Source organism: Acartia tonsa, chromosome 4 (assembly GCF_053477335.1).
Source record: "Acartia tonsa isolate MP-2025a chromosome 4, ASM5347733v1, whole genome shotgun sequence".
Taxonomy (NCBI): Eukaryota; Metazoa; Arthropoda; class Copepoda; order Calanoida; family Acartiidae; genus Acartia; species Acartia tonsa.
The window spans coordinates 32,637,504-32,650,798 of NC_137263.1; the positions used below are offsets into that span (position 1 = coordinate 32,637,504).

The 13,295-nt window shown below is 30.4% G+C and overlaps 1 protein-coding gene across 1 annotated transcript in view; it reads right to left on the reverse strand.

The window, feature by feature from the left end:
* LOC145318300 (orexin receptor type 2-like) overlaps window positions 1-13,295 on the reverse strand; it is an 84,861-nt gene that overhangs the window by 51,105 nt on the left and 20,461 nt on the right. The window contains exons 3-4 of the mRNA XM_080159610.1: window positions 9,833-9,909; window positions 7,885-7,983 (exon numbers count right to left, since the gene is read on the reverse strand). Coding sequence (XP_080015736.1) covers window positions 7,885-7,983; window positions 9,833-9,909 — 176 coding nt within the window. The remainder of the gene's footprint in view (window positions 1-7,884; window positions 7,984-9,832; window positions 9,910-13,295) is intronic.

Genomic DNA, 13,295 nt, shown 5'->3' on the forward strand with positions numbered 1-13,295 from the left:
AAAATATGTAGACGAGCTTGTATATGAAATCTTTAACAACTATAACCTTACGTTAAAAATTTCTCAGTATTAATTTACATGACCAAAGAGTATCTACTCTACAACTCAAGTCCATTCATTATACTGTTGTGGAAATAGGATCTTTATATAAAATATGCGTTGTAGTTTTCTTATGAAGATTCTCATACATCAATAATATAACCCAATTTGACAGTCCGTCAGCTTGAAAGTTTTGGTTTTAGGTTAATGAATGTTGTTTTAAATTCTATGTTTTACTTTGATTTAATGCTCTGAATATTATGTTTGATATCTAAGTTTGTTAAAATACCAAAATTTCAGAAGATCTATTTTAAGCAAAAGATTTTTTTTATGATAATTATAAAGATTTGGCTATTTTTATTATTTTATGGGTTCTACATAAACATAATCTAATTTTATTTGAGCTTGTTTAACCTTGGTATGTGTATTATTATTCTATATGGTATTCAACAACAAAACCTATACTCTGCAATATTTACCTAAACCATCCACTCTAAAAAAAATATTCAAAATTTTTATTATTTTTGGTATATTAGAAGTCTTAAATTTTAAGACCTTTTGATTAGGCTTTTAAATGTGTTGATGGAGATTGTTCTTGTCTATTCTGTAGTTTATATTTCATATTTTTATAATCAATAATGGGTTAAGGTAGGAAGTAATTTTACAGTGTGTACCTTCAAATTGAAGAAAGGATGTCAAGAATATTTTTATGTTTGTCAGTGCATGCAGAGGGGAGGGGGGCGGCGGATAGAACAATTGATTTTCTAAATTAAATTTCGCCAATAGTATTTCAATTTTTCGGGGGGGGGGGGAGGCCGAAAGGAAGGTGAAATAAATGTATTAAAATGAGCCATCTTTGACTGAGACTAATATGTGAACAGAGCAAGATTTGGATTAGCTTTGCTACATTAAAAATTGATATAACCAGTTCCTAATGTCTCTTACTTTTTTTTCGCAATGTCAAATATCTCAAAATCAAGAACAAGTCAAGATCAAAACAGCTGTTAAAATATAAAAATAATCGATAATAATAAATATATAGAGAATTCAAGGACGCAATTCAAAGCCTTTTTTAGTGCCTATAAAAAATTACGCCATACTGGCCTACCATTGGTCATATAAAATGTTTACTCACCAGTTATTGGTAATTTAGTCTGTATATTGGCCTATCATTGGTCATTTGTATTATATGACGTCATTTTTGTATATGCACTATCAAGAGTCTCACGTAATTGAAACGAAGCTTTAAATACACGAAAACAAACAGACGCACACATAAACGTGTAAATAAAATTATTTCAGACATTTCTTTCAGCGTTTCGATTTGCTTGATGAAAAATGCACCGCTAAAAGAAACAGACAAACAGACATCAATTTATTAGTATCAGAGAGGCTACGCTAATAAAATTTGCCTACGACTACATTTTTTCATCCTCTTTCTAACTTCAAATATTGCATTTTTTAAAATAATTTTTGGAAAATTTGCTTTTACTGCAGAAAAAATGAAAAATATGAAAAGGTGTTAAAAAGGATTAAAAAGATAAGTTTTAAAAAGTAAACTTTAGGCCAGTACAAAGTACAATAGTATAGCTAATGAACGTTAGACTAACATCACATAGAGGTTACTTAATAAACCTTATCTCAAGGCATATATTACACGAAACAATAAATTTGGTATAATACCAATGAAACTGAAAATTTACTTTGGTTGTCAATCCCTATTGGGTCGTAAAAATACTTCAATGTTTAATCTTTTCCACCAAAAAAATTGACCTACATATGGGGTTAATTTGTTTATCGTAATGTATATCAATTTATAATCCCTTGAGTTCCCTGCCATTTGAATGACTCGAACCTAGTAAAAGTGTCTGACTCTGATTATGACGTAAAAAAATTAGCCAATGAGAGGCCACTATAAATTTTACCATTGATCAATTACAGTGTATACTAGCCTCTTACAGGCTAATTTTTTTACGTCAAAATCAGAGTCAGACACTTTTACTAGGTTCAATGACTTAGACTTTGTTAATTAGAAACCCATTTTAAAGAGGTTCGGTCTTGAATTGTCGGAATATTGTCTTATTCCTTAAAATAAATCATCTTTTTTTTATAAGAATATATTTAGCTAAACTGTACATAATAACTTTTAAAAAGGTCACTTTCTAGTTTCAACAAACAAAACACTTATTATGTGAATACATACAGATATACAATATACATTCATATATATGTATACAATAGTTTTGCAGCTCTCTAATACTAATTTTTCATTTTTATAGTAGCACAGCTACTATAAAGTTACGCATGTAAATCCATGGTATCTATGGAATCAACATTTTTTTTTATTCTTGATATTTTCCATTCGTAATCGTTTTTTTCTTCCTCTTAATTTGAACTATAATTATCCTAATTATGCTGCCCATCTTATGTACATAATTTTTCTTGTTAAAACATGAAAATGGAATGAAAATTTTATAGTCTATTAAACATATAATAATTAGCAAACTTTTTTTCCTTTTTAACAAGGACAATACAAACGATTACAAAAAAACCCTAATAAATTTCAGACTAAAAGAAAGCTATATTTGTGTACAAAGGGACAGTTAAACGTTTAAATGATAGTGTTCTATTGAAATTATCTAAATATTTCAAATAATTACCAACCGTAAGTGACTTTTAAAGACCTCAACTTTATGTAATCTTATCAACAAAAAAAAGGCTGAGTTGCTTATTATAGCAAGACAGACGTGCAAAACATGAACTTTTATCCAGGCAATCAGGGACAGGACAATAGTTGATACACTCATATCTATCTCATATCTTTCATGTCATTTTTAAAAGCCAAGCTTTTCTATAATTATGGCGGTCCGTCCGTCCGTAAAAGTTGATCTTTCTTATAATTTAGACATGAAAGAATTGTCCTATATATTTCAAACTTTACAGGATGATTCCTATTACAATTATCTATTACAATTATTAAGAACGATTTAGAAAGCGTATCGTTTTTTTGGTATAATAAAATATCTTTTTACTGTACAATTTTGTTTAGACTTACAAATTAATTTTCTGCTTACTATGTTATGACACTCTACATGTTTTTTTGATCGTTTGTCCTTCCTTCTCTTTGTAGTGCTTCGCTTTTATGGATGTTGACAACCTTGCTTAGGAAAAATTTAGTACATGTCTTACTTTATTTTTCATTGGCATATCCCTGTTTGCATGGTATTTTGGGATATTTTGCCTCTAATATATTGACATATGGCAGCAAAAATTATTTTGCAATATTTCAAAGCTTACTACGGAACTTTCTTTCACTAATAAATCATTTAAAGCGAAGGTTAAATTGTGACCGTCCGCGCGAGACTAGAGAAATAAAAAGTTACACTTTGGACATCAAATTTGATATTACTCACTAATTGGGGTTAGTCAATTTTTCAAATTTTAACTAAACTTTTATTTAGATAATATAATTATTTATTCTAAGAAAACTCTTTTAAACCCTTTTCCTGGGGGGGGGGGGGTGTAAAAGTTTTTTTTGTGGGAAGGGAGATAGGCTGAGTATAGTTGTTTTAAAAAAGCATCAAAATTTTTTATGGTTGTCTATGGATTTTTTTTAATCCGCTGGATTAAAACCGGTTCTCAGCCATACTGAAGAATCATGTATAGCATCGTATTATAGATAGTTTTCCACAAATATAAAACTAAAATTAATACCAATTTTTATTATCCACAGGAAGTTGTCTATAGTATGAAAAGATAAATTAATCTAAAAAAGCCTTAATTTTATGATTTCTGTTAAGCATGTACTATTTAAGTACTTTTTAATTAAAAACCTCAAAAAGATTAATAAATATTATTAATGTACCAATTATCAATATCAACTACTGATTTTTTTAATGAAACTCTTAATAATTAAATTTTTTTAATTATTTTCGTTAAAATAGAAATATTTTTTTTCTTAAAATTTCAAATTATTAATTTAGTTTTAATCTTAAGTTGTTTAAATAATTTGTATTTCAGTAGTTTCTTAGGACGACAAGGGAAATCCTAAACGAATAATCATAGTAAGTAAAAGCAATAGATTTATGATCAATGAGACATAACAATCCGTCAAACTTAAAAAGAAATCTCTAGCAGACGAAGACATTATTTAATTTAGTCAATAGTCACATATGATTTTGTCCAATTATACAAAATTTTTGGACTAAAGTAAGTTATTCTAAGAAATTCAACTATTTATAGCTGACTTATTATACGAGTAAACAAAAAACAAAATACATACACTGTCTAACCAATGATGTGGTTGAATTTTACTGCAATGGGTTTCTGTTGATCCAATTAGTTGCAGATCTAGACTTGATTTTTGTCCTAGTATTTGCAAAAGGGTAGAAGTAAAGGTCAAATTTCCAACAACTATAGAACTTACGACGGCTATATAATATTAAAACAGGAATTACATATTAGAACACAAAAAATTGTTATGTTTGTGTAACATTTATGAATTTATAAACTTGTATGTACAGTGTACACAATATTCTAAACAGTTTGGAGAACTAAACCAAGTCTCAAGTACAAATAGAAATCCTGTAACAAGAGGCAGAAATATTATTGACAGAACTTAAGAAAAAACAAAAAAGAATTTTTTTTGTAAGGGTTCCATGTATTGTAAATACCATATACGTATGAAAATGGATGACATATCAAAGAAATCGGTTTGAAATGTCATATAACTTTTGTCCTTTATAAAATCGTAATCCTACATTTGTGATAAGGAGGAAAGTGGTGAATTATTTTTTTACTTATATTGTATAACTTAGTTTAATGCACCCAACTGTAAATATACAGTAAATATACATATTTTTCCAAGCTTTGTGTCCTTTCATTTCAAGTACTTTTCATATGAGGAAAATCTTTACTGTAAACAGATTTAAGCCATTCTATACAATTTTCAAATATAAACACAGAATCCTTCAGTTTGTTTTGTTTAAATGGCTGCGCAGTTAATTTTAAAATTATGTATTGGGAATAGTAAAGTTAGAAAGCTTTTCTTAAAAGCATAAATCAGTAACTTCCATTTGATCAAGGTCCAGACTGAGGGCTCGGCCGTTAAGTGTTGTTTTTTTATAAGTGTCTTGGAATAAGAAATTATCAAAGGGAATAGTAGCTTACGCAATAATCCGTAAAATTGTGACCAAGCTTCCAGTCAAATCCGCTTATTTAGTCTAACCAAACGCCTAGTATAATTAAACGCATATTTTAAAAAGTTTGACAGAATAAGCGCATTTGACTGGATTATTGCGTAAGCTAAGACCAGACCCAGGTATCTAGGGGTAAAATAGCTCAAAACCATCTAATGACTTTGATTTATGAAAACCTCTTTAAATTTTGTTAATTGGCAATTTTTCAATATTAAAGGATCGGGCATATAATGATTTTAAAAATCCATAACACAACTTACAACTTAGGTCATCTTTGTGTGTTACAAAAGTTTGCGGTCTTGTTTTTTATTTAGGTCGTAAATTAAGACTTTTTTTGTAAATCTAACAAATAATGATTATAATTTGTATAATTACTTTGTATCTATTTATTGATTTGATACTTTTGTACTTCTGTCTGTCTATGTGAACATATACAGGGTCTTCAAAAAATAATATAAAAGACAAAACTAGAAAGAATTACCATGCATTCTTTTAATCCGATTGCAGTGAAATATCCTATTGAAGTTTCAGAATTTCAAGAATGTTAATTATATACGCGTATTTTTTTATTTTGAATTTTTTACTTATATTGAGACAAAACATAGTCATAAAACATAAACATTAAAGGTAATTTGCGATCAAATAGGCAAAATATATGGGGCACCCAGTCCGTTGAAACATACATGAAGCTAGCACATATTTATTGTTAATGATATGTGGTTAATCCTTTTTAAAAGCGAAGCTTTTCTATAATTAGGGTCGGTCCGTCCGTCCGTACGTCCGTACGTCCGTACGTCCGTAACGGATAGCTTTTTTCGTTAATTTAGACATGTTAGAATTGTCCTATCGATTTCAAATTTTGCATGGTGATTCCTTTAGTAGTTAGGTACGATTTAGAAAGCGTAGCAACTCTATAATAATTACCAAAATGTCCGTACGTCCATTTTTAACATATTGATTTTTTTACTTTTTTAAATAGCTTTTTTCGTTAATTAAGGCATGTTAGAATTGTCCTATCGATTTCAAATTTTGCATGGTGATTCCTGTAATAGTTAGGTACGATTTAGAAAGCGTAGCAACTCTATAATCATTACCAGAATGTCCGTACGTCCATTTTAAACATGTTGATTTTTTTACATTTTTAACAACAAATTTGTATGTGACCTAATTATCCGATTGGTCTGATTTTTGGTATACTGATTCCTGGGACAACAAAGTACAATTTTATAAGCGAAGCAACTCTATAATCAAGTCCTAAAAATGTAAATATGTCCATAAACATTATCCTGTATCAAGCAGTTTTTCAACAAATTTACTTACAATTTTGCTTTGACTCTTATACATTCGCATTCTGATTATTCAGTTCTGACATTATACAAGTGTTAATGTCCGTTTGTCCTACCGTTTCAGAGCTTCGCTTTTATGGATGTTGTCATCCTTGTTAATTATTAAAACTGTTCATATTTTTGGCAAATTCTTTGGAGTAAAAAGTGCGAGCTTTCTCTAATTATAGATACCTATAGTTCATATGGTGTCTCAATAAAACAAAATTAGTTGTGCTTTCCTTCAAAGTATCCTGACGAGCATTGTAACACCCCCCTTGTTTATTTTAAATAAATTGGAAATAAGGGAGGGGGTATTTTTAGTTTGTCTTTTTATTATTTTATGCCAAGTTAGGTTAGGTTATATTTTGTACTAGGCTGCCCCACAGGTATTATTTTTTAAAAATTTATTTAAAGATAGGTTGAATGAGTATAGTGTTTGATAGGCACTTTGGGAAAAATCAGCAAATTTTTTACCACTTTGACTTAACATATTTGTATCGTTAATAAGCGTCAATTTATTAACAGATTAAATGTCGAAATATTTTCGGTTGTCTTAGCCGTATTCAGATGCATATCAGCCGCTGCTCTTTTTTTACCACTAAATAGACAATAAAGCAGCAGCAAACATTTCAATTTTAGCCGCCAATTTAGAATTAATCCCAAACCGCAGCTGGTTACCCTAAAATTTCAGGGACTGCGAGGCCTTGGTCTAAATATAGATTTTAATTTTCTCATTAACAAAAGTGAAAACTAAAATATATTTTACAATCCTTTCTGTTTGTCTTCAATTTTAAATTTCATTAATTTTGAGAAGGCGAAATATATTTCTAAACACAGATAATACTGACCATAACTGAATACATATACAGAAATATATTTCTAAACACAGATAATACTGACCATAACTGAATACATATACAGAAATATATTTCTAAACACAGATAATACTGACCATAACTGAATACATATACAGAAATATATTTCTAAACACAGATAATACTGACCATAACTGAATACATATACCGAAAACGGTCATAAAATCTAACACGCAAAGATGCAATGAAAAAATAAACAAAATATAAATATAGACTTACATCCAATATTAATTTGCTACCAAAGGTAAACTTTTATTATAAAAAGGGAGGAGGTATTACTTTTAGTTTTGTGTTATGGTTTTCTCTAAGGTTTTATAAACATATCAAGATTTTTTTTTCTTCTAATAAATACATACCAAAGAAAATTTTTACAAGGAGTGTTTTAGTGATTAACTGTCCATGTACTTGTTACTTTCGTACATTTACATTGATTATGAAAGTATTTACCTCATTTGTTTATGCTTCGCCACAGCCACAATTACAAGCAGGTTTCCAAAGATGGAGATGAAGAAAGTGCAACATACTGCCGCCAACTTTATATACTCCCTAAACAAACATAAATTAAGATATTTGGAATGGTTAAAAGAGAAGCTTTAGTTATCACATACCTATCAGGGCTTGGCAGCCCCAACTAAGCCTCAAATTTAAGCCCGTTTGGATTCTTCAACAATTTTGCTGAAAAGAGGGAAAAGACATTTGGTTCAGGTTTAGACTTCCAGCTGATTTTATATATTGCAAAAGGTTGATTTTCTTAAGGCAGCTGACGCGAAACTGCCGAACCATAGTAATTTGCACAACGTCTATGGTAAAAATATTTAGGTTAAATGAAAACTTTTAATCTTTTTTGTTTAGTACATTAATTCTTTTGTTTATTAAATGATAAAGGTTTATTTGCATTACATGAAAATTATTCATAACGGGAAATTGGATAGGTATTAGGTAGGATTACACACACTTATACACCCACTAACACACACGCACATACTTACTTACACACACACGAAAACATGGACATTTATTCCTATAAGTAGCAAGGCAATAACAAGCAAACGAATAGTAAATGGTTATACAGTAAGATTGGAAAGTTCATCTATATCAAATGTAAAATAGTTTGTTGGTATTGCAAAAAAATACCTAATATCCCGAAAAGGAGCTGAAAATAGAATCTAAATCATACTGTTATAACAGGTTTTACAAGCATGTTTTTTCCTTCGTTTGCTTACAAACTTTTGAACCAATATTTTTAATCCTGTGCAGAAAGCATTAGTTTGTGTATATCTTCATTATCAATTTATTATTGGGGTTGTAACCCTTGAGGTTCCTACTAAATCTAAATCTAAATAAGAAATATACATTATACTTCCTTACATTATCAAGCCCCTTGAAAGTACTTGACATACAGACAGGCCCTAGTTATAAAATGCTGCGTTATTAAAAAATCATTGAAATATATTTAAACCAATGGATATAAAAATATAAAAATTTTTTTTTAACCAGTTTGATATTTAAGAGTAATTTAATTAAAGTTTAAAATATAATAAGTACAAAAACCTTACATTAGTTCCTACTCAATAATGCTCCAATGTTAGTCAGTTTGGTCATTGACTATCCTTCCCCACCCCCAGGCTTTTCCCCTTCGGTTCTCCTCCCTCTCCTTCTTTTTGTCGTGCCTACAAATGTTAGTAAAGGCTTGGAAAGCTTTGCAACTTGTGTACATAACTTTTCTTGTTTAAGTCACAAACTGAACAGACTTTAATTTATATTTGCAACGAAGCTACTATAAAAACTACCCCTGTCTGTCTGTCTGTAAAGTAGTAAGATCTCTAAAACTGCTGGTTCAAGTGAGTTGTGGTTTGAAAGGAAGACTTTTAAATACCTTACAGTGGTTTTAGGCTAGTTTTTGTTTAAGTGCTTTGTTTGTTTGTGCGTGTGATTTTTAATTTTTTAATATTTCCTGTTCATAAGTAATTGCTCTTTTGTCTATTTTATGTATCGTGATTTACCTTTTTTGACGTAAATATCCTTGTATAATGAAAACGTGTAGTGAAATGTCAATTATTTATGACAAAATGTTTGATTTTTGTAACCTTTCACAAATATTTTAAGTTAATCAATCAAGTCATGATATATGGACGTCTGTATTGTAAAGGGCAAAACAATTTCTGATATTTTCTAATTATATTCAATTAATTAGTTATGAAAATTATATATTTGAATTATTAAAAATGTAATTGATAATTTGAGTTATTTATTAAAGGGTCTTTGATTTTTTTTCTTTAGCATTTTCTTTTGTTGCAAATAATTTCTTTAATACTAAACGTTACATGTCCTCATAACATGGTTCAGAACCGGTTTTAATCTAACGGAAATGAATCGAGTTGGTATGAAAATTTACCTTTGTTCCCAGGATCTTTGAGTTTCATCAAGGAATGGATAATTACTTGTGGCGGCGAAATCTGACATATTTGAAAATCCTTCAACACAACAACAACCACATTAGATTTAAACAAGGATGACAACATCTATAAGTAGTGAAGCACAAAAAAATTATGTAATGGACAAACAAATGGATGGAGTTATACAGCAGATGCTTAGTTATCATAACAAAGAAAAGAATGACAGTGAATATGCAAAAATTCAACAAAAGAAATCACAAAACCTTAAAAAATGAGGTCTTTGTCTTTTGAATCATAACCGACATAGACATAAAGACAAACTATGTATAGACTAGATGCGCATTTGTCATAGGAATCTTCACTGAAAATTTTTGTAACAAGATTATAAAAGAGAAAATGAAAGGGTGGTAATTTTCCCCTATACACCAACCGCCCTTACCAGGCCATGATAAGTAAAAAATGTGGATATTTTTTGGCAGTTTTCCTTTTACTGTATATGTACTATCTATAATACAAAGTACCTTAATGTCCGTCCGTCCGTCTGTCCGCCGTCCGTTCGTCCGTCTGAAGCTTAAGATCTCGGTAACCACTGAACCGATTGGATTCTACTCTTTAGGGTATATACCTATTGGTCCTGTGGTGGTTTTAAGCTATTTTCTTGAGGGGTGGGACACCCTCAATCCTCAATAAATATTCTCCCCCTAAAAAAAAAATGTTTTCCGGGAAACATTAAACTATGGGCGCAGCACCAGAAGTATTTTTTTAAATTATCTTTTGGGGCAAAGCCCTTGAGGCTAGAGGTAAAGCCGCTAGTCTATAATACAAAGTAGACCGATGTCTGTCTGTCCGTCCGTCTGTCCCTTAAGATCTTGGTAACCACTGAGCCGATCGGATTCTACTCTTCAGGGAATATACCTACTGGTCCTGTGGTGGTTTTGGGCTATTTTCTTGAGGGTGGGACACCCCCATTCTCTCCAAAAACAAACCCCCCCCCCCAATTTTTTACGAATTTTGCGATTTCGCTATTTTTTCGCCTGGGTAGGTAATAGAAGATGTAATTATACCTCTTGGGGCAAAGCCAGATTACAGTCCCCTACATAAAAATAACCTGAATAATAGTATTCAACAGCATATTTTTTCAAATTCAAAAAATAAATTGAAGAGTTTTTGGTGGTATGAACACCTTTCCTAAAATAGGTTAAGTTTTTGTGTGTTCTCTTTTAATCCTTTTTCCAATTTTGTTGTGTTTATAAAAAGTTTGTTTCAAAACAAACACTTTTTAGAATCTAAATATTTTCGCTTTTTATGCTTAGACATGTGTGTGTCTGTCTATGTGTTTATTACAAAAGGTATCTCTAACCGCTGGATCGTCACGGCTTTCGTTTCAGTGAAGAGTGAAGTGTAACCATCCTGGCGGACACAGGATCCCAGCAAACCTGCCGAAATTTTTTTTTAATTCTGATATTAAATATGGCTTTTACTGACTTATAGTCGGAAAGTCTAACACTCTAAAACTAGCGCTGGGGCTTTCACAACGTTCAAACCTATCACCTACTGACGATAAGCAGGCGTTCTATCTACACGTAAAGCTACAGTCGACAAGTTGCTATCCAGTTACAGAGTGGCTGCGCGCAACTGAACATGATAATGCTACAGAATTGGATATAGAATATACGTGGATAATATGACAGGGAAAAAATGTCATCAATTAAGATTGATAACATGGAACTCATTTAATGATCAGTTCCTTCATCCAGTAAGAGGGGAGGGGATGGGGATATCGTTATTTAACCGGCTACAAGTTACACTTTGTTAGAGAACATGATAATCTGGTGTAAGATCCAAGTAATAATAAATCCATTGCTACAGAGGATAGGTGGAGACATGTAAATAATTTTCCATGAAATTATGTCTAAATTAGTTAAAGTCTACTTTGATGCAGGGAATTACATAACTGATGATAAGCATTCATTTTGTGAAAACATTAGGGAGGGGGGCATTGAAATGTAAATTACACTAGTAACAAAACTTAACACGTTACCTTAATTGTTGGCTAAAAAAACTTTGAGTACTTTTATTAAAATGTTTTTGGTTAGTATAGAATCCGAATTTTAATTTACAGAAGGGGTAACTTTATACAATGTACATTAATTTATATACTGAATAAATGTATGCAAATGTTTCTCAAAATTTAGTAAATCTAATTGTTTAAACTATGTGTACTGATATGCAGTTCTCTTAAGGGATAAGAAAAAGGACGAAAAATGAATAAATATTCACATTGATAATGAACAAAATTATATCCTCTTTGTTAAAAATTATTGGTTGTAAAAATAACCCCACCAACCTTAAATTAATTTTATTTTAAAAATAAGGGGTGGGTGGGGGGGGCGGGGGGGGGGGTGAGGGGGGTATCAGGGCTCAACAGTCATTTTGTGTAAAAAACTCCTAATATTTTTATACTGACATTCTGATTTATTTTCCTATCCTTGATCCCTGACTAATTATATGTAAAATTGCGCCCGTGATTTTCCCATTTGAAAAATGTGTCACCTTTCCTTTACAACACTTTCAACAAACTTCCCACAGAAAATAAATAGAGTTCCTAACTGAACATACATTTCCTAGCCCACTATATAAAACGGTTAAAAAAGATCCTATTTCACTCGCATTTTCGTTAGCTGCAGGCCACTTATAATTGGTGTTCATACAACCGTTTGGTTGTTAAAAACATTCTCAGAGAGAGGATCATTGCAAATAAAGTAAACATATTTAACCATATATTAAGTCTTAAATCTTAAGTATATGCAAAAAAAACCCAAATATTTTACCTATTAGTTTATAATTGCATTTTGTCTTTTGTGAACAATGAAGAAAATCATAAAATTCAAAAAATAAATGTTATTTTCTATTTGCACAAATAAATCACAAAAGTTATTCGTCTGGTGCTCTATCCCTTATCCAACGTCCATAAAAATCTTATTTAAAAAAGATGTTTGTCTGTATGTGTAAATGTGTGATTATTATAGGTTGAGGATTTAATTTGATTTTCTTTAATTCTTTTTGGAGCGGCTATTTATTTGCCGAATTAAAGGATTAATAAAAGGATTGTAAAGAATTTAGAAAAAACTGAAGAAAAGAGGTCTTATCATATGTGTTGGGAAAGTGTAATTTTTTTCTAACAACATATTTTTCATAGCAGACAAAAAATTCAATATTCAGAAACAATTTGATGTCAAGATAAATAGTTTCATGCTTTTTAAACAATCTAACACTTAGGATATAACAAAAATTACTAAAATTCGTATTTAAAACAGGGATGACAACATCTACTAAAGTTAAAGATGGACTAGTTAGTTATAGAGCAGATGTTAAAAGTCAGAGAGTTTTTCAAAAACCTTTTTATATATAAAAAGTAATGGTCTTTTTTAGCATGAAAGATAGACCAACGAACCATGTCTA